Source organism: Microtus pennsylvanicus, chromosome 7, assembly GCF_037038515.1.
Source record: "Microtus pennsylvanicus isolate mMicPen1 chromosome 7, mMicPen1.hap1, whole genome shotgun sequence".
NCBI classification, from domain to species: Eukaryota; Metazoa; Chordata; class Mammalia; order Rodentia; family Cricetidae; genus Microtus; species Microtus pennsylvanicus.
In genome coordinates, this window is record NC_134585.1 from 14,384,205 (window position 1) to 14,411,745 (window position 27,541).

The 27,541-nt window shown below is 45.2% G+C and overlaps 1 protein-coding gene across 3 annotated transcripts in view; it reads left to right on the forward strand.

Annotated features, from left to right (window-relative positions):
- Positions 1-9,474: 9,474 nt before the first annotated feature.
- Positions 9,475-27,541, forward strand: part of Bicc1 (BicC family RNA binding protein 1) — a 217,433-nt gene continuing 199,366 nt past the window's right edge. For all 3 annotated transcript variants that reach the window (XM_075980001.1, XM_075980002.1, XM_075980004.1), the window contains exon 1: positions 9,475-9,789. In XM_075980001.1, the coding sequence (XP_075836116.1) occupies positions 9,600-9,789 (190 nt within the window). In that variant the 5' untranslated portion in view covers positions 9,475-9,599. The remainder of the gene's footprint in view (positions 9,790-27,541) is intronic.

Below are 27,541 nucleotides of genomic sequence, written 5' to 3' on the forward strand. Positions count from 1 at the left end.
CAGTCCTGGATGATTGAGTGAGTGAAGTCTTCTGAAAGTCATTCACCCAGGAAATACCAAGTTAAATGATGGGCATTCTTGATCCCTCAAAACCCAGAAATATCTCAAATATGGTTTTTTGATTTTCATCTTCTTTATAATGAAGTTTAAACAATATCCAAGACCCAGAAATGACAAATATTTGCCATTTTGAACTGCTAACGTTGGGAGTAGTTAGGTTTAAAGGAATCAATAATGGACACAGAATCACAAATGGCCGGTGGCCCAGTAGGTGTGTGGTAGTCCAGGGATTTGACTTCAGGGGCTACGTTCTTTTCTTCTTGTGACAGTGACTGGTTCACCCACATCATTCTGAGCTGCTTTGCCTATGTCCTTAAGCGATCATCCTTCGGGTCTTATCTGATTATGTTCTCTCTTCCCTCTGCCCGTTGTTGAACTAATCAATTGTTTTTCCAAGTGAGTAATTCCCTCAAATCATGATGATTTTGTATTATGAGCAACCCCCAAATATCATATCACATAGTTTACACCAACATGTTTCCAAGTGTTGTAGATGGAATTTAGTCTCCCCAAATGAAACTTGCCCCAAGTTACATGATTAGAGAAAGTGTGTTTAAACACTGAATCTCCTGGTGTCCAGTAAAGGGCTATTCATACACATGGTCATAGCTTGCTGCCCATTCTGAGGGCACTCATTTGGATTCCCCCTCATCTCAGCTGGACAAAGATTCTGAAGGGACAGGCTGAGGCATAGTGACTAGGATGTTTGTCTCCCTTCTTGTAGGCTCACCTCCGCTAAGAAGTCAGCAGCTCGTGTTTCTCGGGAGCCATCTGCCTCTGGTCATTTAACCACAGCGGTGGATTCAACTGGGCAAGCGAGAGTTACGTCGAGAGCCAACCGTGTTGGCTGCTGGGCCTGTGTGTGGAGAAGCATTTCCTGAACCAGAGTGGAAAAGGATTGTGACCAGCTAGTCATGGCAGCCATGAAAGAGGCTGGGGGTGTGGTGGAGTGAGGACCGTGGACTTGGCCGTTGGGGTTTCTGTGGAGTTTGGTCCTGGGGCTGACTTTGAGGATCTTCTCTTTCAGCTATGACCCATACTTCCCACGCATGGTGCCCAGGAAGGCTCCCTTTCAAAATTCCATTGGCTTCAATTCTTGGAAGTGATTTCTCCTCATTTGATGTGAGGTTTAGCACGTAAGTGGCAGTGGTGGCATTCACCTTATAACCCAGTGTGGCCTCAGAAGCTGAGCCAGCCGGGCGGGCTGAATGCTTTTCTGGCATTGTACTCTTTGATTCTGGCTAAACCTAAAAGTCACATTGCCAGTAGACTGTCAGTTCCTTAAAAAACACAATTGAGGAAGGACAACTTTACACATACTTACTGTTGTCTTTTGCCAAAACATTCCATTTTCTCAAGCTCCAGGGAGTCATGAGAACAGATTTCCATGTGGGTGTTAGTCCAGGAATAAAGAGATGGCAGGTAAGGTCAGCACTGTAGATCAAAAGCACAATTAACACGTGCTTTGAAACCCTGACAACAGAGGAGCTGGGCGTCTGGGGCCAGAACACCTCTTTGGGTGGCGGCTTCCACACAGCACCACTAGCGTCTCTTTTTGTTATTTTTGCTTCTGGCAAAGTCTCCTCTCAGGAAATGTTCAAATTCACATCCCCGTGGAAGTTCATTTCCATCTTCAGTGTCCGTGCCTGGCCACACTCATCCATTCTGTTCTCTTCTTGATGGTTGCTTTAGTATCCTCTCAGTTTTAGCATTAAGGTGTTGAAAATACCATTGATAACTTGCTACATTTGAGAACTTTTTGTTGTTGTAGCAGATTCATTTTATGGAAACAGCAAGAGAATTCTAACCACTTTCTCCACAACTAGAAGGGCTTTACCCTCAATTTGGAGAAAGTGCTAAGTATATCCTCTCCTCATTAGCAAATGATAAAACCCCTGGAGTAGCCTGAGGCTTCTTGGCTGTGTGGCTGTGACCTTATATGAAGGTCAGAGGAACTCTCTCTCTCTCTCTCTCTCTCTCTCTCTCTCTCTCTCTCTCTCTCTCTCTCTCTCCCTCTCCCTCTCTTCACCTGGTTTCTGGGGGCGGGCATATTGGGGCACTAAGCAAGCGCCTTTACCCACAGAGTCATCTTGCCAGTCTGACCAGATGGGTCTATGTTAATTTGTGTCACAGGGCATTCTGGTCCTTCTGGGCCTTCCCTTGGATCTGACCTCTTAGCTGCCAATTGCAGAGAATGCTGCCGCCCTACCAATCACACATAATGTCAGAAGAGTTCTGCTGAAATCCTTTTTCCCTGCGCTCCTTCAAGTAATTATTCCATGGTGACATAGATGTCTAAATGGAATGATAGACTAATTCCCAAGTATGACTTTCTAGCTGCACGGTTAGAAGCCCTTGAACCTTACCAAGCAATTGCTGGGGCAGGAGACACAGGATGAAAGACATTGTGCTCTCCCAGCAAGAACTCAGGCACCGGCTATATTACGATGACAATAGTGACGGTGATGATGATGATACAGTGACGGGAGCATAGTGAGTGCTTTAACGGGACGAGCCTGGTATTCCTTGGAAGGAAAGGGTAAGAGAAGTTGAATAAGCTGGCGGTAGTTGTTGGTGAAGGCCTAGGGAATAAAATGGAGGAGTAGATGCAGATGAGGAGGCCGTGCAAAGAGTTCTGAGGAGAGAGTTGGACTGGCCTGAACCACAAATAGCTCCCTGCTGTTGGGGTGTGCAAGGCAGGAGCCTGAGGTGGCCAGCAGACCTGGGGCCGGGGTTGAGCTCTGTGAGCTGTCTCCTGGGGAGTAGCTGGCCCTGTGTTGAGATTACTTAGACATCATTGGATGCCAAAGGCTGAAGTGACAGAAAGGCCACGGAGCTGATCCCAGCTCTCGGGAGAGAGAGGTAGACAGGTCTTTGAATTCGAGTCCAGCCACGTTCACAGAGCGAGTTCCAGGACAGCCAGGATGACACAGAGAAACTGTCTCAACAAACAGACAAACAAAAAACAAACAAACAAAAAAAAAGAAGCTAAGAAATGAAATGCATGGATGGATGCAGAGAGGAGAGGGAGCAGTATACATTGTATACATGCATGACATTTTCAAAGAATAAAACCATTTCAACAACTTAAAAAGTAGATAAGCCTCTTTAATATAAACTCTTGTGTCTACTACAAAACACCTAATTTTGGGGTCAGTATTTCTGCACTTGTCCTCAGAAGAAACAAGCCAGAGGACCATGATGCCTGTAAAAGAATGCCAATCCGTTTTTTCTTAGATTGTTTTAGGTAGCTTTTCAGCATGTGTCCATTAGTCAAGGTTAGATGTATATTTTTAAGGTAAATAGCATGAACATCTTATTTTTCTAAAAAATTTTTTTTGGCTTTTCATGTTTTGTGAATTCGAAGACTTGTTATTGTTGATGTTGTTGTTTTGAGACAGGACTTCTCTGTGCAGCCCCATAACTCATTCTGTGTACCAGGTTGGCCTTGAACTAAGAGATTTGCTTGCCTCTTCCTCCCAAGGTTGTGAGCCACCACCACCTGGCTAATTTGAAGTGATTGTACGTTTAAAAAATTTCAGAGTGTCTTTTTTTTGGGGGGGGGGGCAAGGCTTGGTTCACTGAAGGCTCTGTTCCTATATTGGGAATTTCAAGTGGGTTGAAAAGCCCTCTCTTCCTCAAGAAATGAAAAGTTAAAACAAAACAAATAATGGAAAAAATGCGCCCAGGAAAACAAAAGACGTGGTTTCAAGTGTGGCTCATTTTTTATGGAAAGAGCGCAGTTCCTTTGAATTCTTGGTTCTGGTATTTACATTTTTCCCCACTGCAATGATGATATAATAAGAATATGTTGCTTTAATTGCTTTTCCAAAATGAAAGTAATACACCCATATGACTTAACCTGAAATAAAAACCCGAAATTATATATATATATATATACACACACACATATATACATACATATGCCTTCCCTCCATTTCACGCTCTCTACCGGTAGCTACTTCTGAAACTTATAGATAGACTCTATTTCCACCCATGTACCTTTGAATAACACCTAAGACAGCTAATTCTCGATTTTCAAGGAGCTTTATTCACTATTTACCGATGTTTCCTCAGGAGTGATTTTTCTTTCCCGTAAAAGCACTGCTCCTTCCTTCGGCCGCCACCACAGACACTTCTCAACATTCCAAGTTCCTAGTCTAGCCATACCATAATTTAGGGTAGGCCAGTGTTCACAGTTGGCCTCACTCTATCTACAGGACATTGGCTACAGCTCAGCTGTGCTGCTTATACTAAGAACTCTGACATTCCTGCATGGTCCCTGGCTGCACTTGGCCCAAACAGTTGGGTTTAAACATACCTCACATTCGCTTATGAATCAGTAATATCAAAGTCTTCACCAAGTATCTTAAATGCCTTTGAGTATTGCTGTACTTCAAGAGCTCAGTTATGTCCAGAAGAAATCGCCATCTTCAGACTTATGGCCTATTCCAGCCCAGGTTCTTCTTACACTGTTATCTTGAGCCACTCCTTAACGTCCATGTGCTAGACCATTTGGGCTCCATTTTCTGTGTTTTTTCTACCTTTTGCTTCATTCTCTTATTTGGGGTACTATGCAATCTTCAGTAGCTATCATAGAGTATAATGAAAATTCTCTCTCTCTCTCTCTCTCTCTCTCTCTCTCTCTCTCTCTCTCATCCATCCATATTTCTATTTTAAGATATTTTTAGATTTGTGTTTAGTTGGTAGTTTTGCATTTGAAATGATTTCCCAATAGGCATTGCTCCATGGCCTTCTAGTTCCTGATACTGAATATATTTGATGAGACTCCTATTTTCTCTGTCTATACCCACGCAGCAGTGTGCATTTGGAGAAAATCTCAGGACAAGCACCCTGAAGCAATTAGAGATGGTGAGTATCCACATGAATGGAACAGTCCAGGCCACCTCAGTCTTTCACAGGCACAGACACTATTTTTAAAGTGTGCGAAGGCTCGGGTAATAGATTAGTTGGTAAAGTGCTTGAGGCACAAGCGTGAGGATCTGGGTTGGATCCCTAGGACCCATGTATAAACTCCAGGTGTGGTGGAGCATGCCTATAATCCCAGTTCTGGGAAAGCAGAGACAGGCAGAACTCTAGGGCTCACTAGCCAGCCAGTTTAGCCTTCTTGGCAGGCCATGGACCAATGAGAGACTATGTCTCAAAAAACAATATGGAAGATTCCCGAGGAATGACAGTGGCTGTCCATCTTGCTTCCACACACATGTACACCTGCACATAAAAACATTTTCTCAAAAAGCAAAATCAAACCCTCTACTTTCCCGAGTCCACTGAGAGCTCTCGTTTACCCAATCTCATGGCGGATTACCTTGACACTTACTGTCTTAGGAAAATAAAAGCCATGAGATGTAGGAATTCCTGTACAGGAAAGATGGAACCCAACAGCTGGCCTGTGGGTTGACAGAGGAACTGTGTCTGATCGTCACACAGTCTGCTTTTCTCCTGTTGTTGTTTTACTGATGGCTTCAATGCTCTGAGATATCAAGACTGTTTTTGGTTGTTTAGTTTCTACCAACTGGATTCCCCCCGAGGCCTTTAAAATATACTCAACTCAGACACCATGAAGCCAATCCCTTAACACCAACCGTCTTTGCTCTCTACCCAGTTTCCTCGGGATTTCCACTTTCGTACTCAGTGAGACATCTCCCAAAGTCTCCCTTTCTCATTTCATTACTTGTGCCCACTGTCAACCTTCCCACTCGAGTCTACTTCTAACGTCCCAGTGACCCCTAGCAGAGACTATCGACCTCCCCACACTGTGAAGGCATGATTGTGTTCTCATTTGAGAAATCTCCTTCTCCTGTGCGCTCTGCTTTCCCCTTTTTCTCGCTGCTGCTTCGAATTTTCTCTCATGTTCTCTAGACTGTATGTGATCCACACATGCCAGAATGCTATTTCCTGAGCTTGTTTTTTCTTCTCGTTCACCAGCTAAGCCCTATTCCTGTGTATCACTGGAATGATTGCGCGTAGGCAAAGATTGTATTTTTCTCTCAATCTATGAGCCCAGCACTGAAGTCTACACTGTTAAATCCAACTGTTTATTTGACATCTCGTCTTAGAGGTCTCCAAGATCCAACATCTTGGAGTCGATGTTGTGATCATTCCTCCAGCACAGAAATTTCACAGTAATCTCTCATTTGGCCCACAGCACCAACCTTTCTCTGTGACACCATAATCCTGTGGACACGTCCTTCTCCATCCTCTCACATCCCATCCACCACTAGTGTACTGGTGACGCTGTGGAATTACTTCCCACAAATCCTTCTCTTGGATGCCATTAGCATCCATGATCTGAGATGCCTGGGGAGTGTCTACATGAGTTCATTCCTCTTCTGTCCTTGCCCTGTATTCTGCTCTCTAAACTAAATACAACTATAGTGGCATCTCTTTAATGCTCAGATTTAACCACACCGCCTTTTATCTAAAGCATTTGTGCGCTTCCCTTTTGTTCTGAGAATGAAGATAGCCACTCAACTGAAGAGATTGGGGTGTATTGTGTCCATAACTCACCTTTGACTCGAGCCCCCCCCCCCCGTCTCGGTCTATCCAATCCCTCATTGTCCTGGCCCTGCTGACCTTCTCCCTGCTGCAGGAATGGGGGGAAGAAGGCCACCACCTCCTCCTCCACTGAGTGTCTGTGTTGATCCCAACTTTCACAGCGGCTTTCTGCTCAATGTCTAGCCCCTGCAGGGTTGGTCTCTCCCTCTTGTGCCTCAGTTTTCTCAGTCATAAAATGCAGGTAATGGTGAAGGCTACTTTCAGGGACACTATTCTGATCCTATCATACTCTGCAGGATGACTCTTCTCTCCTTTCTCCTGTCTGCCTAATTTTATTTTTCTGGAACAGGTGAATTCTTGAGTTAGTCTTTTGACAAGCATACGTGACCTTTTTGAACCTAGTTAGTCCATTGTAGGTTTTTCTCCTGTCTTGAGTCCCCCTTTACAATGGTTGCTATAGGGCAGTGGTTCTCAACACACAGGTTGTGACCCCTTTGGCAAATCTTTCTCTCTAAAGAACATTTACATTATGATTCATAACAGTAGCAAAATTACAATTATGAAAATAATTTCATGTTCTGGATCACTACAATGTGAGGAACTATATTAAAAAGTCACAGTATTAGAAAGGTTGAGAACCATTGATACAGGGACTATTTTATACATACATTTATCTTGTGGTAGCACCCTACCTTTGTCTTCAGAAGGCCAGTCTCAAGAATGCAAGGATTATGTCTTTCTTTGCTCACCATTCTTCAGGCCTAACATGGTACTCAGAACACAGCAAGGTTCCCACAAGCATTTCCTCCCAGAGAAAGAGGATAAATACCCCATGGAAGTCTGCGGGGTGCTGCCCAGTAGACCCTGTGGGTGGTAACTCTGTTTTGCTGAGGAATCACTAATGGCAACCAGAAGAATCAAAGGACTCACTTTCGCAGGGAGCAGCTGAGTGGGGTGTTTGTTCTTGGGTCAGTGGAAGTCACACTAGGTGGGAGTATAGGGATCATGGTTGAGGTATAGAAATAGGTTTGATTCTTGCTCCTTTCCCTGATTCAATGTGTCCCTAATCAAGCCACTTTCACATCTGTATGTTACACTGATGCTCCAGCTCAGTCAAGTAGGTGCAGATCCTGGAAGAATTTAAAACTTACCTTTTTCTCTCCCTCCCTCCCTTTCTCCCTCCTCTCTCTCTCTCTCTCTCTCTCTCTCTCTCTCTCTCTCTCTCTCTCTCTCTCTGTATGTTGTTGTGTGAGTACAAGTGCCAGAAGAGGGCATCAGATACCTCTGAGCTTGTGTGATGGGCAGTTGTGAGCCGTGAGTGCTGGAAATGGAGCTCAGGTCCTCTGGAAGAGCAGCAAGGACTCTTAACTGTTGAGCCATCTATCTAGCTTCTGATTTTTAAAAATTCCATTTCCATACTTTTTTGTGTATGTGCGTGAGTGCATGTTCCAGTGTGCTTTCATGTTGGCCAATGGACAACTTGCCTGAGTTGGGCCTCTCCTGCCTCTCCTGTGTCCTTTGGATCCAACTTAGGTCGTCAAATTTGGCACCAAGAGCTCTTACTCTCTGATCCACCTCTCCTGCCTTCCCCGCACCCACTAAGAGTTTTGATTTTTCTTAAGCACACTATATGACTATCTACGGGCCCAAGTGAACGACACGACTTGCCCCAGGTGTGATCCTACTGTTTCCCTCTGTAGCACAGTGACATTCTGCCATCTTCGTCTTCCTCCGGAGAAGAAAAGACAATCTTGTGCTTTGGGGCATTCAGTGAAAGGCAGTGTGAATCTGTGTGGCGCGGAGGAGAGAGTTCCAAGTTCATACCGGGGGAGGCCTTGTCCTCTGAGCTCCACACTCAGCTCTGAGAGCAGTGGTGCATGCCCGGTCCGGAAAGTCAGGATCAGAAGTTGCAGCCTAGGACAGAGAGGAGCTCTCAGCCTGCTCAGAGGACCAGGCAGTTAGCTCTGATTCCGGGTAGGGATAGATGCTTCAGGTTGGTGAAACTACTGTCATCAAGGGCAGAAATTAACAAATTCAGAGAAGGGTACATCTTCCCATCCCTATCTCTTCCTCGAAAATACAAAGGATCTGTAGAGGAGATGTCCCTTTACTGCGCATCTTTGCACGGCTCTTGCTTTGGCAAGGTGAAGGGCGCCTTGGATTGGAACGGTTAGGTACAGGAACCCTCAGTCAGGTCTGCTATGATGTCTGCAAAAGTTGAACGTCTCCTTTTTCACTATTACCGTTCACATGTCACTTATGGGACCGGCTCGGGGTGTTCCGTGGGTGTGTGGATAGGAGTGGACTTTCGAGTGCACTTCTTGAGGGCTTCGGCACCACGCTGGGCTTTAACTTGGCCGAGTGGGAAGTTTGGAGTATCCTGAGTATGGACAGAGATGAAGTCCAGGTGTAAGGACAGAAAAAGTGAGAGTAGGTGATGCAGGTGTGGCTAAGTAAGCTTGTGTGCCTGGCGGGCACGCGGGAACTTTGAGCTTGAACTTGGCCTTGCAGGAGGACACAGGAATCTGTGAGTTCTTAGAGGGATGGACTCGGTGGGGAAGCACAGAAAAGTGGCAGTAAGTGACGAGGGCGCCTGCGGGCACTCGGGGAGCGCCGGGCTCGAACTTGGTGAGGGTGTCCGAGAGCCCGAGGGTCCGCGCGAGGGGCAGGCTTTCCGGGCGGGGCCGCGCGGCGTGTGGACGTGGTGCGTGTGAGAGGGCGCGGGCCGATCGCTCCCGCCCGTCGCTCCCCGTGGGCTGGCCGGGCCAATGAGCGCGCGAGGCGGCGGGGCCGGCGGCGGCCGGAGGCGCGGGCTGCGCTCTGCGCTTGGAGCGGGCGCTGAAGGCGGGGGCGCGGGCCGGGGCGCAGCACGGCGCGGTGGGGCGGGGGCGGCGCCCGAGGCGGGGATGCGCAGGGCTTCCCGCGGTCACGGCGGCGGCGGGGGCACGAGCTAGCGCCGGCGCGCGCCGAGCCAGAACGGCCCGGGCCGGGGCGGCGGCAGCCCGAGCGCCGCTCGCACCATGGCCGCGCAGGGCGAGCCGGGCTACCTGGCGGCGCAGTCGGACCCCGGCTCCAACAGCGAGCGCAGCACCGACTCGCCAGTGGCCGGCTCTGAGGACGATCTGGTGGCCGCGGCGCCCCTGCACAGTCCCGAGTGGAGCGAGGAGCGCTTCCGCGTGGACAGGAAGAAACTCGAGGCCATGCTCCAAGGTAGGCATGCCCCTGCTCCCTATCTCCTCTTAGGGGGCCCACTTCGCGCCCAGTCCGCTCACGGGACATCCCCCACCCCCACTCTGCCAGCTCGCCGGACTAGAGGCCCAAGTTTGTCCTGCCGCCCCCTAAGTTGACATTCGTACTTCGGAGATGCCAGCTGCAGCTGGGACATCTGGGCCGTGGCATCCCCACACGCTGGGACCGCCCAGTGTGACGGACTCTGCCGGGCTTCTCATAGCCAGGAGTCCCAGCTACCCCTGCCGCGTCTTTTCCCTTCCCTCGCCAGTATCCGCTTCCTCCAGCTAGGGCCTGGTCTGGTCGCCTGGAAAAGCGCTGCAGATGTCAAGGCTTCAGCTGGGAGCCCCCGCCCCCACGCTGGAGGCTCGAGCTGGAGTAAGTCACCCAGGCGTGGGGATCCGTGTCCTGGCAGTGCGAGGATAGCATGTGTCAGGGGAACCGGGCTCCTAAAAGACATCTTGAGTTACATTGAGTTCATAAACTTCTCCCTTGCAGCTGTGGGAATCTGACTTTGTCTTTCATAATTTGGGGATTTTTTTTCCCAGTTTTTTTTTTTTTTAACTCTTTAGAGTTTCTAGGACTTTCCCAGAAAAAAAACAAAACAAAACAAAACTTTTTTTGCTCCATTGGACTGACTGGAAACAAATTCTGATTTACCACGTTAGCGGGAATGGTAACAAGTCCAAGGTCATTTTGACCTTTAAAATTTTCATTCCCAGCCTACCTGTGGTCACCTGTGTGGCTCACCTCCCACATCCAAAGTCAGAGATGAGGTAGCTGGGCTGGGCATTCATTTTAAGACTTGTTAAGAGAACTGGTCTCTGGTCTCAGGAAGGAAGACTAGTGAGGATCCGGTAGCTCTCATCCCTCATCTTGGAAAGCTCGGAGGTCTACAGACTCGCTTTTATGGCTGTCGGCGTGACTTATTTTGACTTTATCAGTCAATGTATCGCAGTATGGAAGCGAGTTATTCCTCCCTGGAAATGCAGTGGCTTTTCAGAACAATTAAGAGGGTTATTTTAAGAGAGAACAACATGTTTTCCCAAACAATAACTTGGTGGAAATAAGGATCAGGAGTGTTTGGCAGGCCTTTCTGGAAGAGCTGAGAACTCTCCCTTTTTGCTTATTTGTATTGGTAAACATTCCGAATGTCATGTCTCGGGCTCATTTTCCCTTAAATTATGTAACTTCGTAAGAAAGTAATGGATTTGAAAATTGCAGCCGGGTTACATTTCAGTAATGTTCATCTGCGATGCTTTCTTATTAGTGTAGCAAACAAAATGTTGCAATTATGTTGCAGAAGCATTGTAGGATTGTTTGTATTGAACCTTAAGATCCCAGGCTGGTCCGTTTCAACCACTTTCCCACTTAGTTGAGTTGGAAACAGGATGAGCTGTTAACTCGGAAGAACAGGGTGGTACCATCCTTAATGGGTACCCTGTACAAATACTGACAGGGATGCCAGGTTCTGGGAAGTCCACTTGTAAAATCTGAGTTCTCCCAGGGAATTTCTTCTTCAGTGAACTTTCATTTTGAAGTTAATGAAATACGGGCAGGACGTTTTGAAAACCTACAGTGTTAGCCATCTTTTAGGCCTGCCATTCTGACAGCAGAAGGCCTAAGTCCCTTTTAAGTGGTCAAATGTTTAGCAGTAAGCCTTTATCAGCCCAGACGTAATTAATTATCCACTTATTTTCCATTCATTTTCAAAAGTTACCTACAAATACCTTACCTTGTTGGCAAAGTAATCCTGGAAGTGAGCTGAGGATAGAATCCAGTGCACAGAACACTATGGTATTTTATTACTCCTACCCACATGGCCTCAGATTCCACAGAACCACCACATTTGGTGAACCAGAGGTGATCTTGTGTTTAATTGCTTTATGCTATAGCAGGTATGAGCCCAGAGTTGCTCAGACTTGCATTCAAATCCCTGCGTGATTTTTTTTTTTTTTTTGAGACAGGATTTCTCTGTGTATCTCTCTCTGGCTGTCCTGGAACTCACTCTGTAGACCATGCTGGCCTTGAACTCACAAAGATCCACCTGCCTCTGCTTCCCTCAATGCTGGGATTAAAGGCATGCGCCACCACCACCCAGCTCCCTGTAATCTTAATCAAGCTCCCCGGCCTCTCTCAGCCCTCAGTTTCCCCACCTGTAACATATAGAGGTTGATTTTTTTTTTTTAGAACCTCTGTGATTTTGTGGGAAGGGAAACATCTGATGCTTAAGAAGAAAGCCTTGCTGCAGTGTTGGTAAATACCAAGATCTTAATAATGCAGCATTGCCTCATGGGTCCAACTCATTTCAGTTTGTGACATACGCGATCTATCTGGCAAATAGTTGGGGAACAGCGCATTTTCCATCTCTATGGAAAAGTAAAACAAGTTAAAAACCAAAATCTGACAACAACAACAACAAAAAAAAAGAGAAAAAAGAAAAAGAGAGGCATTTTCAGATGGAAACTTTTCCTTTGGAAAGGACCACGTAGGGAGAGGTTGCATTTGTTTGTGTTTCTGGTGATTGTGAATTAGTGATTTGCCATTTTCCCCTCCCACTATAGCCTTAAAAAGTATATGGGATTTTCCATTTTAAAACAGGGTAAGTAATGTTGTTGGCCTTCAAGTCTTCAGAGTGTAAATTGGTGATTATCATGCCTGGAATTTGCTTTTAGAGAGACTGTCCTGGGGGCAAGTTAATCTTTAATAGGTCGCATTTTTATTAGTAGAGAGAGTCTTCTACGCAATGGACCAAAAATTCACTGAGGTTAAAATGGGCAGTAGGGTAGTAGTCAAAGAAGTAAAATATCGTTCTTGCATGATCATGGAGTCTAATTGATATACATAAAAACCACTAGACCAAAATATAGGGAAAATTACTAGTTTTCCCCCCTCCTTTTTAAAAAACAACTACTTTGAAATAGCCATAAAGAATGTCTGGCATTTTTGTTGGTATCTTAATGACAATTATCGATCTTCTTGGTCAATGATTTTTTTTTTAACATGGGAATTTACTTTTGAGTTTAGTTTTTTTTCTTCTTCCCATGAGCCTTGGGATGCACGCTATGTCCAGCGTTTTGTAGTGGTAAGGAAACATCATATTCTCTTTCTTCCACAACTAGCTCCCAGCATTTCAGTAGACTCCACCAGGAGTCATTTTAAGTCAATTAAGAAGAGTTACCCTTTGTGAAAAGGAGGGTGGCTCTGAGAGAGACGGGGAGTCGCCACAAGTATCTGGGATCCAGTGGTGGTGCTTGCCAGAGGACGGTAGCAAAGATGGGACCCCTTGATGAATACTTTCCTTCTGTCATCACCGAGCATATGGGTTTAACACAGACAGAGCATTCCCGCCTATGGTGGAGAAGCACACACATTTTCAAGGTTGAGTCCTGAGCAGTTTCAGCAGAGAAGTCAAGGGGTGGACCTTAGGGGCATGACTGACCAAGGAGATGGAGGTCTACTGAGCTTTCCCTCTAGGAATGGGAAGACTTCAGACACCACATAGGGATTTCCCAGGGCTGGAATGAGTTGGGATCCCTTACTGCCTGAGCAGGAGGACGGGCCACCAGTTCAGGCTAGCACCCTGGCAGCCATGGGTCGTTGCTTGAACATAGCAAACCTTATCCTATGGTTTGGTGACTAAGTATGGTTTCTTTCTGAGATATCGTTGTTGAGGTGGGATAAATATGAAGCAAAAATACTACAAGATGGGGAAGTTTGGGAAGTGAACAGAGCTTTCTAGTTAGCACTTGATCGGGGCTAACAAATATTAACAAATCAGATGGCTTTATGAAGGACCATGGGTCTGTGCCCAGGGCTTTGGGCCAGGTCAAGATTTGTTCATTGCCGTTGTGCTACCTGGAGGCTATCTTTCTAAAAAGGAGCGCTCGTGGAGAGTTAGGAAGAACCTTGAACTGTGTGTAACAATTAGGAGAGAAAAAAGGTACGTGTGAAATATCACCGTGGAGACTGGAGAAATGGCTCAGGGGTTAAGAGCACTTGCTGCTCTTCTAGAGCGCCTGAGTTCTGTTCCCAGCACCTACATCTGTCAGCTCACATTTGCCTGTAACTCCAGCAGCAGCAGGGTATCCGAATCTCTCTTCTGGTCTCACAGAGACGCACACATAAATTAAAAAAAAAAAAAAAAAGAAAAACGTAGAAAATGTCTCGGTGCTGTCTGCGTAGGAAATGCTGAAAGAGTTTTAGAAACAAGATTCATTTTAAGCCACAGTATGTATAGTAGTAGAGTATGCATTCATTTGTTAAGAATGAAAGTCCCACGTTAGAGAATAACTATAATGAAGCTCACAGCCATTTCAAGATTATCGCTGGCCCCCTGGTGGCTTGCAGTGTGGCGAGAGGCTTAGCCCCTTGGTAGTGTTGTGTAGAAAATCTCTAATGGACGGGGCTGAGGAAGTAGAGGTCTCCTGATTGGTCTTGCTTTGAGTAGTTTTCATTCTTTGAAAGGTAACCCCTCTTCTGCTAGAAACATTCTGTTCTTGAACCTCTCATCACTGTACAGACAGAGTGTGAGTGTGTGTGAATATGTATATATGTGTGTGTGTGCGCGTGTGTGTTTTCAGTGTAACAGCCCTGGCTGTCCTGGAACTCCCTTTGTAGACTAGGCTGGCCTCAAACTCACAGAGATTCACTTTCCTCTGCTTCCCAAGTGCTGGGATTAAAGGTGTGTGCCACCACTGCCCAACTTGGAAAGGGCATTTTTACAAGAAAATACTGTGCCTGGGCACGATCCATTTGCTTATCTTTGCAGAAGGGGCAGGGAGAGTCTCACCTTATGGGGATGGAGAAAGAGAGATTGGGTCTGGGGAGGGAGAGAGGGAGAAAGCACAGGTTAAGAGCTGCTCTGTGGAGGACCTGGGTTTAGTTCCTAGCAGCCTTGATGGGCAGCTCACAACTGCTTATTAACTCCATCCCCAGGGTATCTGATGACCTCTTCTGGCCTTCACGGGCATTGCACTCTTATCGTGCATATACATACATGCACATGTATACATACATTCAGGCAAAACACACATTTAAGAAAAACTTAAAAAAATTCAAAACACAAGACTCCAAGCACTGCTAGGTCTCTTAATTAAAAATGCATGTGAATTTTTTTTTAGGGTTGGGGGTATTTGATTTATTTTGTAGTGAAAAACTTCCTTCAATTAAATCAGAAAGTTAGATAGGATGATTGTGATTCAGCCAGAGAGCAGGATGCAAACAAAGCTAACTTGTAGCCAGGTGTTGAAAGCACTTCAGAGGTCCCATAGCGTGTGGTGAAGTGCCCAGGTGCTCTCTCAGACCATGCTGGACTAGGGCTCTATCTTGGCAACCTGAAGAGGCCTGGGGAGGTGCCTGCTTCACCAGACGGCATAGGATAAGCACACTCAGCCATGTGTACACACTCAGTAAGTCTTGTCTCTGTGAGATGTAAGGGTTTCTGGTCAAGTTGATCATTAATACAGCCAAGCGTGAGAGTTCCTTGTATCAATGACTTTTGCAGGCAGGAATGTATCTGGCTGCAGCCAAGAGGAAAAACAACCTGGACATTGGTTTACACAAGGTGGGGTCATGTGATCCAGGCCTCAGTAGATGAGCAAGGGCATCAAAGAGCTTAGCATCCTCCCTCTTCCCGGGGCATCACCAGCTCAGCCTGTGGCCTTTGCTTTGCTTTATGCAATACTGTGGCATGCGCCTGCCTGTAGCAGGTGCATCTGGGATTCATGCAGGCCAAGTTCCACCTTTATGTGTGACAAAGAATACTGTCTCCTGAAAGTTTGCCCGTGTTTCTTTGGCCACCGTTTCTTCAGGAGTCTTGGGGAGTGTGTTCTCGTCTGTGACTGAAGTAGTCAGGCAAGCGTGGTGTCAGAGTGGACTCTGAGCGAAAGCACAAACCCAGGAAAAGCAACGCTTACCTGGGTCAGGAGATTTTCGGTCAGCATTTGTAACCCGGGACTGGAGTTCTTGGTGATGTCCTCAGAGTAATGCAGGCATAAGTGACCATCACACAGCGACTATGCTTCTGTCTTCTAGAGGTGCTCTCCTCTTCCTGCTCCTTCAACCAAATGACCTAGGGTCCCTGGGTCCTGAAAGTGGCCTTTTCATGGCGCTGTGGATGGAGCCCCAACTTTGCAGGTTCTAAACATACAACCTCCCTGATAAGTGTTCACCAATCCCTGAAGTGGTCATTTGTATTGCTATCATTTTGTCTCCAGTGTTTTATTTTCTCGTTTTTTTTTTAAATAAAAAAGAAAATATATAAACTCTCACTTTTTAAAAATTTTGTACAGGGCTGGAGAGATGGCTCAGAGGTTAAGAGCATTGCCTGCTCTTCGAAAGGTCCTGAGTTCAATTCCCAGCAACCACATGGTGGCTCACAACCATCTGTAATGGGGTCTGGTGCCCTCTTCTGGCTTGCAGACATACACACAGACATAATATTGTATACATAATAAATAAATATTTAAAAGAATAAATAAAAATTTTGTACAGCTATATACCCTGTCTTCTTTCCTTCCAGCCTTCCCCATTCTTTTGGAATATATAGTTCCTATTTCTTTTCTTTCCCCTTTAGTGTGCTAGCATTTAGCACAAGGTCCAAGATGTGGGAAACCCTCGATAGGAATGCTCTGAGCACACTGCACATTTACACGTCTGTACACCTTTTTGTTTTAAACGTTTAAAATAATTACGTTTATTTATTGTGCATGTGCGCATGCGTGCGTGTGCACACATGTATAAGTTGTGGGAATTCACACTTGGGATTCTCGTGCTTACTTAGCAAGTGCTTTCACCCACTGAGTCACCCCTCGGCCCTGTTTCCACAACCTTTTCCTGCCTGCTAACTCCTTGATAACTGTAGGTGCTGATCTCATTTATTTATGGTGAGTATTAAACCCTGTTCCCGTGCGTGTATGAGGCTGGTTCCTGCAGAGACAACATTCACATTCTCAGTAAACATGAGTCTTTGTGATGGGGCGAGGACACCACACGTACATTGAGTTGATGTTGGAGCCCAATGCCATTGCTTCTATAGGGTTTGAAAACCACCCGCTAATTTATCCCCTCATTTAAAAAGCAAACACAAGCTTATTATAGAATGAAAAGTATAGATAGATATACAAAATGAACACACAAATCCCATCATTGGGTCTAAAACATATCAATCACCAGCGATTGTATTTTGGAAGCCTTTTCCTGGTCTTTAAAAGATACACACACACAACACATATTTTCAAAGCTGTATGAAGTTCCTGCTGTATGTCACCTTCGTTGTTCACCCCGGGAAGCAGGTGGTCCTGAGCTAACTAGGGAACCTACCCTGCCTGACTTAATTCCACAGGAAGATCATCCCTTCCCTCTTTGCTCTTTGCATTTGTATCAAGGGTGGTTGTCTTTTTGAGATTCTCGAAGGGCACAATTTCAGGTGTCCCTGTGATTCCCTTCATGTGTCAGACTTCATTGAAATATCGTGATATTTAGAACAGTTCCACAGTGGGACAAGCCTAATCACACTGCTAGTCTACTTGTCGGGGCTCAGATCCTGGCTGCGTGGTCTGCCACAAGCGAGTCACTTCTTTAAGATGTGGTATGCTAACCTCTAAAGTGGGGACAGCGCCTCTTCTACGCTGTGAGGATTAGATCCTGTGTGTGAGGTGTGTACAGCGCCAGGTGAGGCAGGGTCAGAGAGGCGGTAGTATTGAGTGTTCAGCTCCAAGCACACTTTGCCTGAAAACCCGGTGCAAGTCCTCTATTATTCTAATAGAGAAGGAAATCTTATTAGTAAAAATTTGGGGCACAGTATGATGGGTCTTTTTGTCCCTCTTGCATTCTCCCTTCTTTTATTTCCGGTGGGCTTTCATTGTGAACCCAGGCTGGCCTCATATTCAGCATCCTCCTGCCTCAGCCTCCCAAGTGCTGGGGTTACAGGCATGTGCCGCCACCCTTGGCTGAGGCTTTTGATCAATGTTTCAAAGTTATTTTCTAGAAGAATTTTCAGTTTAGGGAGAAGAGAAGCAGGTTCATAGGCCACCTGCCTCTTGTACCCGTGACTCTGACACGCCTGGCCTGTTTTGACGTGACAGCTGGGGGTTGTTAGGAGGCAGCAGGATGGTCAGTACGGAGTGAGGGTTGTTTGGTTTTTATCACTAAAAAAATTTGAGCAATGTTCGCCTTATCTGATTAGTATGTCTTGAATCAGTATTTCTTAAAATATGTATACATCGAAATCCCGAGTTTGTTTTAAAAAGGAAACTTTCATCCTTGCTCAGAGTCCAGATTCTTCATGTCTGGGGGTGGGGTGAGGGGCCGAGGGGCTTGTGCAGCTGCGATCTGTGTTTTGAAAGCATTGGGTGCGAGGCTAATGTAGGTGGTCCCAGGACCAAACTTTGAGAAACATTAGTAGGTGGTCAGAGATGGTTAAACACTTCCAGAGGCTTTTGAGTCTTGTCTTCTGGGTTCCCCTGCTCCCCTGGGAGTTTGCATTTCTGCCTCCTCACGAGGCCATCTTGAAAGCTTTGCTTCCAGGACTGTGGTTTGTGTGGGTTGTGTACAGTGGCTTGTTGGAGGGCCCTGGAAGGAGCATGCGTAGCTGTTTACACGCCTGTGAAGGGGGGAACTTGCCTATGCTGTTGTAATGTCATTCAGAATGAACTGAGTTTTCTTATGCATTTTTAGTAAGTTGATACAATAGCTACTAAGTATCTTATAAAATGGTTTAAGAAACATTTTTTTTGAGTGGGGGTTGGGGAAGTGGCTCAACCATTGAGTGTTTGTAGGGTCTGAGGTTGGCCCCCACCACCCACAAAACCTAGCTGGACGTCTTGGTGGCATGCACTTGGTCACACAGACACACACACACATACATACACACACACACATACACATACACACACATACACACACACATACACACATACACATACACACACACACACACACTATGCTCTGTCCTACACATATACACAGACACATACACATGTACACATAACATAATAAGCAAAACACTTTTTAAGGTAGAAGTTTAAAAAGCAATGACTTATATCCAGGGCTTTGTGTACGCCAGGCACCTTCTACCACAGAGACAAACCCCAAACTTTTGAAGAGTACTTTTAGAAAAGGCATGTATTATACGCAAGGTCTTCATCCTAAGACCTGTCTCCACTTCCGGACTCGGATATGTTGATAGATTGTTCACATAGTTTCTGTAGCTTTTCCTAGAGCCATGATTGCCACTTTTCATCCATCCTTTTAATCTAAACTATTAGCTACTCACTGGTTGTCTTTCTAAATATATTTTAGAGATACAATTTTATGTTTGAATGAAAGAACGTTTGGTTTAAAAAGTCATCTTTTGACTATAGACCATGTTGTAGTGACCATGATTATTTCATAGTTTTGGGAGAGCTATATTGTGAGGCCAACGTTTTGAAGTGCCTGGACACTGAAGAAAGGGGGTGACCTTGAAAGGGGCAGCTTTTCTCGAGTGTTTACTGTGTGGGAGGCATGGTTCCCAGTGCCCTCTGCCTGTGTAGTCATTAACTGTGCCTCTATGCCTGTTAACAACCCGGGAGACATGGAAGCTGCTGGGGCACATATTTTCATACTCATTTAGTCGCTGTCGATCATTTAAAATTGAAGCCCTGCTTCCTTTTCGGAATGCTGAGTGAATCTGGATGCCACCGTCCTCAAGGGCTGTTCTAGAGCATGGACTTCCCAGGTGGGGCAGAGGCACACCACATCTGAGTTCAGGGTGGCGTGGCGCCATCCCCACAGGGCGAGGCAGCTTTTGAGCCCTGTGAAAATGCAGAGGGGTCCTGGTAGTGGACCCCGGGTATGGGTGAGGATCTCAGTGGGAACACAGGCCAGAGGCTCTGCCTTCTGCCGTCTTTGGTTATGTTGTCTCTCCCTCCTTTGTGAGCTGGGGATAATGATGCCTCTCTTCAGGGCTGTGGTGAACATTACACAATGATGTTTATAAAGCCGACTCACAATTGGTGCCCTGTGAATGGTCTGTGCTTTGTTTTTTTTTTCCAAACGCATCTTCTATTTTACTCCAGCATCTAGCCCAGAGCTGCAAAATGGCTGGACTGTGTATCCAAAGGAACTGACCCGTGGCGGGTTTGAATTAAAAAACAGCCCCATTTTTGGGCTCGTTGGGAACTAACATGAACCTCAGGGAACGGGACGTTAAACCCAGGGCTTGAACTTGGCCTTAAGAAGTATTTGACAGCTGAGCTTTATAAGAAGACAATCTACACACTTATGCTCAGTCGAGGGAGTGTAGAGAGGATTGTACTGGCAGTGGCCACAGCCTTTTAAATGAGGATGTGCAAAGTCAATTCAAGTGAGGTGAATGCTGGGTAATCCATACATATTTCATCTGGGCTGGTGTTAAATTAAAATTTGTCACACTTGATAAAAAGTTGTAATCAATTGTAAGCATTGGACCTCATCTTTTAGACTAACACATATCCATGTTTAAATATGGTTTAAATTTTATTTCTCTTTAGTTACTCATACTGGCTTTGGACTTTTGATCTTCTTGCCTTAGTTTTTCAAGAGCTAGGATTACAGGCAGGCACCACCCTGGCGATCATAAACGTAATTTTAAAACCTGTCGGATGATATATTCCACCCCCTCTGAAAAGTGAGAAGTCTTTTATATTGGTTAGCTAAGTCTCTTTGAGGTGGAGAGAAATAACCCATTTCTCTTAGTACGGCGCTGGCCAGTAGTCAGATGCGTGTTCATGGCTCTCTCTTGCCATGGACACTTTGCTTTGGACAAATCTCAGGGCTCTTGGGTGGGAAGCCCCTTCAAAACTCCTTTAAGCTCCTGGATGCCAAGTCTTTTGCACAGTGTGTACTGCAGAATCTCACCCATCCATTGAATCTCTGATTGGAACCTCAGTGGGCACCGTAGGCTCTGATACCATCACTGGGCTCCAGGGGTGATGTCGATAGGAATTGGCCGCTGTGTGGACCTCTCCCGGGAAGATAGCTGGAGTGTTTCGGTGTTGGAGGGTCAATGCTTGGAAGAGAGCAGACCGGTTGTATGCCCTCTTTCCAGGCAGTCAGAGTGGCAGTGCCCTGAATCCTGTGGGCTGCCTGGCAGCTCATTTCAGGTTTTTTGTCGTAATTGAGTAAATGGTACTTGGCACCTGTCGGTGTGACAGCGGACGGTGAGCTCTTCGATGTTGCGTCTTCTCATCACATTTTCCTTCTCTTTTGCCAGCGAGTCCAGTTTCCTGCTACAGGGTTTGCGTCTGGTGGCGGCTGTTCTGACATTCTGTGGCCTAAGGACACCTGTGTGTCCAGATCTCAGCTGCTTTCAGAAGTGTTTTTAATGAGTTATTGAGATTTGTGTAACGTTTTCTTCGGTCATCACAGAAGACCACTGCTGTATGCTTTGCTCGTTTCCCCAGCTGGTCCTTTTTATCGGGTCCTGAGATTTTGTTGTTGTTGTTGCTGTTGTTAAAAGGGCCATTTTACAGCAAGGCCAATGGCCTGACAAGATTCTTCTCATTCACTGGTTGATTATAGTGATTTAATTTGAAAAGCTGGAGTGGTGCAGAAATGCTCATAGAAAGAAATGTCTGGCTGGGCGGTGGTGGCGCACGTCTTTAATCCTAGCACTCAGGAGGTGAGGCAGGAGGATCCCTGTGAGTTTGAGACCAGCCTGGTCTACAGAGTGAGTTCCAAGACAGGCTCCAAAACTACACAGAGAAACCCTGCCTCGAAAAACCATATCTGTCCCGGGGGAGGGGAAGAAATGTCTGTTTTAGTACAGGTTTCTAAAAAAATCTATTTTTATTTATTTATCTTTAAAAGATTGATTTTGTTTTATGCACATGAATGTTTTATCTGAATATACATCTGAGCACCATGTGTGCAGTGCCTGGGGAAGCCAGAAGAGTGCATTGGATCTCCTTGAACTGGAGTTAGACAATTGTCAGCGGCCACGTGGGTGCTGGGAATTAAACCCAGGTCCTCTGGAAGAGCAGCCAGTGCTCTTAATCACGGAGCAATCTTTCTAGCTCCCTTCTGCCGTGTGTGTGTGTGATATACATGTTTGTGTCTGTGTATATATGTGCGGTGTATGGAGGCCACAGAGGTTTGCATTGGGTGTTTTCCTCAGTCACTCACCACCTATTTTTCGAAATGGGCTCTCTGCGAACCTGCAGCTCATTAACTTGATAGGCTGGCTCTTGAGCTTCAGAGATCTGTGTCCCAGCAACCTCTGCAGGTGATGGTGTATATGGTAGTTCTGAGGATCTAATTTCAGGCCTTTTTGGTGCCATGGCAGGCCAACTTATTGAGCTCTCTCCCCATCTCTCCAAGGGGTTTTAAAATTAAATTTGCTGATAGGGGAAAATGGACCACAGAATTACTATAGGTCCGTGGAGTTTGTGTTACTGTTCCAGGGACTGACTTACAATTTAGGAAAATATCATTTGTAGTCATATTATTGCAAAAATAAAAAGATTGGAGCAATAAGATGCTATCAGTGAGAGAGCATGGGGAATGTGTTATCTGTGTAAACCATACTGGATCACATCAGAAATCTAGCATATAGCAATAAAACGTGATAGAAATGGAAAACCGTCTCATTATAAGCCACTTGAGTGTAGTTGCTCAGTAATTAAGAGCATTGCCACTCTTGGAGAGGACCCAGGTTCTGTTCTTATAACCCACGTGACAGCTTACAATTATCTGCAGCTCTAGTTCCAGGGCTCTGACACCCTCTTCTGGCCGTCATGGGCGGTACACTTTCTATATAAACCCAGAGACTGAAAGCAGAAGCATGGAAAAATGTATTCCATGGTGGTAGTAAGAGAAGAAAACAAGGAGGCCACATACGTGCTAGCCAAAACAGTCCAAGGCAAAGAACTATAAAATTCTTTCTATATTTTATATAATAATATGAGGGGCTGTCTGTCTCTGCATGGTATACAGCTGAAATGTGTGTATACAAACCTAACACCGGATGCTGAGCTACATAGAGCAGATGCTTGCCTTATCAAGGAGGACACAGTCCGTGACATGGCGGTAGGAGGTTTCCATACTTCACGTTTGGTAGCTAGGTTAAACAAGGAAGTGGAGGTCTTGCATGTAATCAATACATTGTACCAGAGAAACTCGGAGAAACTCGCATTATTCTTTCACGACAACTGATTTTTCTCAAGTACACAAGGAGCCTGCTCCAGGATCGAGCATGCTGTTGTGTGCCACAGGACTGTCCTAAGCAGACTTGGGGAGATGATAGTCCTGGCAGTTGTCTTTTCTACAGTTGAAGGAAACTAGAGACCAACAGGACGAGAAACGCTGTAAAAGCCACCAGTATATGGAAGAGAACAAAACCCTCTCGCAGGACGGGTGTTTCAAATGAGAGACCACAAGGGAAATTAGAAGGTATCTTGAGGAAAATTGAAATGAAAATCAATATACCAGGGATGCCTGCATTCCAGGAAAGCTAGCAGGAGGGAAGTTTAGTGTCGTTTACACAGACAAAGAACATAGACCCAGATTGGCAGATGGACTGATAGAGCGAGGAAAAGAAAAATCAAAACAAAACAACAACAGCAAAACAAAAACAAGAAACTAAATCCCAGAACAAAAACCCAACCCACCAAGGGACAACCACAGCAAGCAACCACACACACATGAGCCCAAAACCCCAACAACAACAACAAAAATCCCCCAAACAAAAGAGCGCCCTGAATTCAATGAAGCTGGTGAGAAGAAGCAAGAAAAGCAAGATGAGGGCATGAACAAATGAAACAGATAATAGAAAACTAAAGATCAAAACGAGCAATTACTTTTTTTTTTTTTTTCGAGACAGGGTTTCTCACACAGTAAAATTTAAAAAAAATGTGTTAGCTACCTTTAGAAAAAAAATCCACGAGAAAAAGCAGATGTATGAGATGAGACATTACAACAGATACAACAGAAATAAAAGGGTTATGTAATAGGGTACCTTAAAGAGTCATGCACCTTGAAGACTGTAGAAATCTATTATCTCCCAAGACAGATTTATGAAAAATACACTATTTGAACAGATCTAATAAAGAGATTAAATTAGGATTAAAAAAATATCCTCCCAACAGAGAAAACCCCAAGGCGAATTGGCTTCATTGAGTTAAGGTTCCAGAAATTTTAATTGGCATTGACCTCAAATTTATCAAAAAAAAAAATCAATGAGGAAGGAGCATTTCTAAACTTACTCTGGTAGAAAGCATGGTTGTGAGACCTAAATGAAGCAATGATAATGCAGAAAAACTGTGAACCAGTGTCCCTGATGTATATTGCTAACAAAATATGGGCGGGTAGTATTTACCAAGGCAATGAAAAGGTCACCTATTGTGACCACATAAGATTCATTCTTTTTGTTTGTTTGTTTGTTTGTTTTGAGACAGGGTTTCTCTGTAGTTCTTTGGAGCCTGTCCTGGAACTGACTATGTAGACCAGGCTGGCCTTCAACTCACAGAGATCCACCTGCCTCAGCCTTTCGAGTGCTGGGGATAAAGGTATGTGCCAACATTGCCTGGCAAGATTCATTCTTGAAATGCAGGAATGATCCTGCATATTGGAAATTACTATAATGCCATTTTAAAAAACACATTGAAAGACAACACACAATTGTCTCAATTGATAGAGAACAATGCATTTGATAAAACTGAGGTTTCCACTATTTAGTAGTGGTGTAGACCTTTAATCCCAGCACTCGAGAGGCAGAGGCAGGCGGATCTCTGTGAGTTTGAGGCCAGCCTGGTCTGCAGAGCAAGTTTCAGGACAGGCTTCAAAGCTACACAGACAAACAAAACAAACAGAAAACACTTGAGTTTTCCATTACAATAAAACAGTAAAACCACCAAGAAATAGAAGGAATGTCCCAGATATAATAAAGACCATATGTGGAAACCCACAGCAAGTGAGAGAGGAGAGGGAGAGAGAACGGACAAAGGAGAGCAGGGTGAGAGAGACCATAGCCAACGTTACACTCAGTGGTGAAAAAATCTTGTGTTTTCCACTAAGTTCATGAGCAACGGAAGAGTCTCCCAGACTTTCATATAGAATCAAAAGTTTTCACCCGAGCAATCAGGCACGAAAAATAAACAGATACCTGTATGAAAATGCTGTGATATGATCATCAGTTTGCTAAGGAATATAGGTTCAAAACTGGAAAACATCTAGATAGGGAAGGAGTACAATCAGTTGTTCTTACCTGAGATGATTTTAAATTTAGTGAACTCTAATGAACATAGATGCACATGCACACACATGTTCACACACACATGCACACACGTATGTGCACATTTACACAAACACATGTCCAGGTGTCTATACACATACACACATTCAGGCAATGGTAGAGTTGTCTAATGGATATAGTTTTTTTGAGGCTTTATTTTTGTGCTTGTTTATATGTTGTGTCTGTGTGAATGGATGGCATGCGTGCTGGTGCCTCCTAGAGATCAGCCAGAAGAGGGTATTGGTTCTCCTGAAACTGGAGTCCCAGTTAGTGGTCCAGCGTGAATGCTGGGGAATGAACTGGGTCCCCTCCGAGAGCAGTGCGTGCTCTTAACTACTGAGCCTTTTCTGCAGTCCCTGAAAGTGGAGGTTTAATGTTGCAAGATGAAGAAATATCTGAGATGGGTTGAACACACTAAGCACTGCGGTGTACACCCTAATCACCACTGCACTACCCACTTAACATAGTGAAGATGGTAAATTTTATATTCAATGGTTTTTCTCAACAATAAAGCAAAACAACCTGAATGACTTTTTTGCCCAGACAAAGCAGCTTTACCTTGCTTAGTACATCCTTTGCATGCTTCATGACCTTTGGGAACATTTTAATATTGTTTTAAAAATTAGCATCACAAAGAGCCAAGCTTTCTTTTTTCTTTTTTTTTTTTTTTTTTTGGTTTTTCGAGACAGGGTTTCTCTGTGGTTTTGGAGCCTGTCCTGGAACTAGCTCTTGTAGACCAGGCTGGTCTCGAACTCACAGAGATCCGCCTGCCTCTGCCTCCCAAGTGCTGGGATTAAAGGCGTGCGCCACCACCGCCCGGCCCAAGCTTTCTTATATCAGCTTCACACACGCTTCGTGTGGTTGATCCTCATCTTGCTTGTACGCTTACCTGTCCATCCCTCATGCTCTTCCACCCCGTCTTCCCCTTTCTACTTTTCTGTGTTCTGTTACCCCCAATCTCCCACCCTTAAAAGTTGCTTTCCTTTCTTTCCTTAACCCCATTCTAGTTTTCTGATCTCGACCCAAACTCCCTCACATCTGAATTTACACTTATATATCTTGGTCTGTGTATGAGACCACATGGGTCCTTGTCTTTTTGATCCTGCGTTACTTCGCTTAATATAATGTTTTCTAGTTTTGTTCATTTTCCTGCAAACTTTGCTTTTCCACACAACCATGGTGGGTAGGTACCACATCTTCACGATCCACTCGTCTGTTGACGGGCATCTCTTCAGATGCCACAAGAGCCGCTTAAAAAGCCAAAGGCAGTTTGAAGAGGTTGCCCGTTCATAGTTCGACAGAAGGGGAGCATTCCATCGGTTGTAAGGACGAAAAGCACGGTTGCCATGACACACAAGCTCTGAGAATTTCCTCGCGAGACTTGCAGCGGGCCCACCTTCTGAAAGGCAGCCCCTCTGTGGTAGCTGGGATTCAGGAATAGCATTTGCATTCAGTACTGAGGAGCTCCCAGCAGGAAGAAGGCTGCAGTGGTTTTCAGATTCCCAGACTCAAATGTGCAGCGAACACGTTTCTTTCCAAACTGAATACACGGGATGGATTTGTGCGACTTGTCGCTCAGAGGACCGGCCCGAGTTCCACAGCTAACCAGTCGTAACAGAACCACTTTCTCGGGTTTCTATATTTTTCGAGGAGACTGTCATGGTTTGGCCCAGCTACGGAGCTCAGTTTTTGCTGGCTTGCACATTCCTCCTGGTTTCGCTGTGATCTTTACCTCCGCTGGAAAGTATGCTCTGTTTTTAAGCATTTATTTTAGGCTGCTTGGCTTGAAGCAGCTCTTGACTCTTGAAGCATGGATATCTATGTGTGGTCTTGGTTATGTGTCTGAAAAAGAAGGTAGAGCTAAGGCGTGAACACAGTGGACACATGACATTAAGGATGCAACAGACCTTAGACATGGTGTGTGACAGTGCTTGATGCAGCTAAATCCTCCAGAATTGACAAGGATGGTTTTGGGCATATATGTATGGATATATGCAGTTAGACTATATATGTATATATGTATATGTATATATATGAATATTGTGTGTACCCATATACAAGTCTACATATATTATAGATTATAGGTGTCTCCAACATTTGGTTCTAGCTCCTTGTATCTCTAAATGTGACCTCATTGGAGATGGAGTCTTTTGCAGAGATAACCAAGTTAAAGTACTAGGGTGGGCCCCTGAATCATAGGACCGTGGTTATTGAGATACGTGTGGAGGGAAGTCAGTGTGGGAGACACAAGAAGAGCCGTGTAGCCAACTGCTACCTGGAACTGTCCCTTCTGTCTCAGGGCCCTGAGGAAGAACCCCTGCTTGACACTTTGGTTTTGGGTTGATATTTCTAGATTTGTTTTTGCACCTGGTTTGTGGTTCTTACCAAATAGCACTTCTAGTAAACTGGAAGCAATGTATATCTCTGTTATGCTACAAACCAGGATATATGTGTTTAGCAATAAGGATACATGCTTAAATA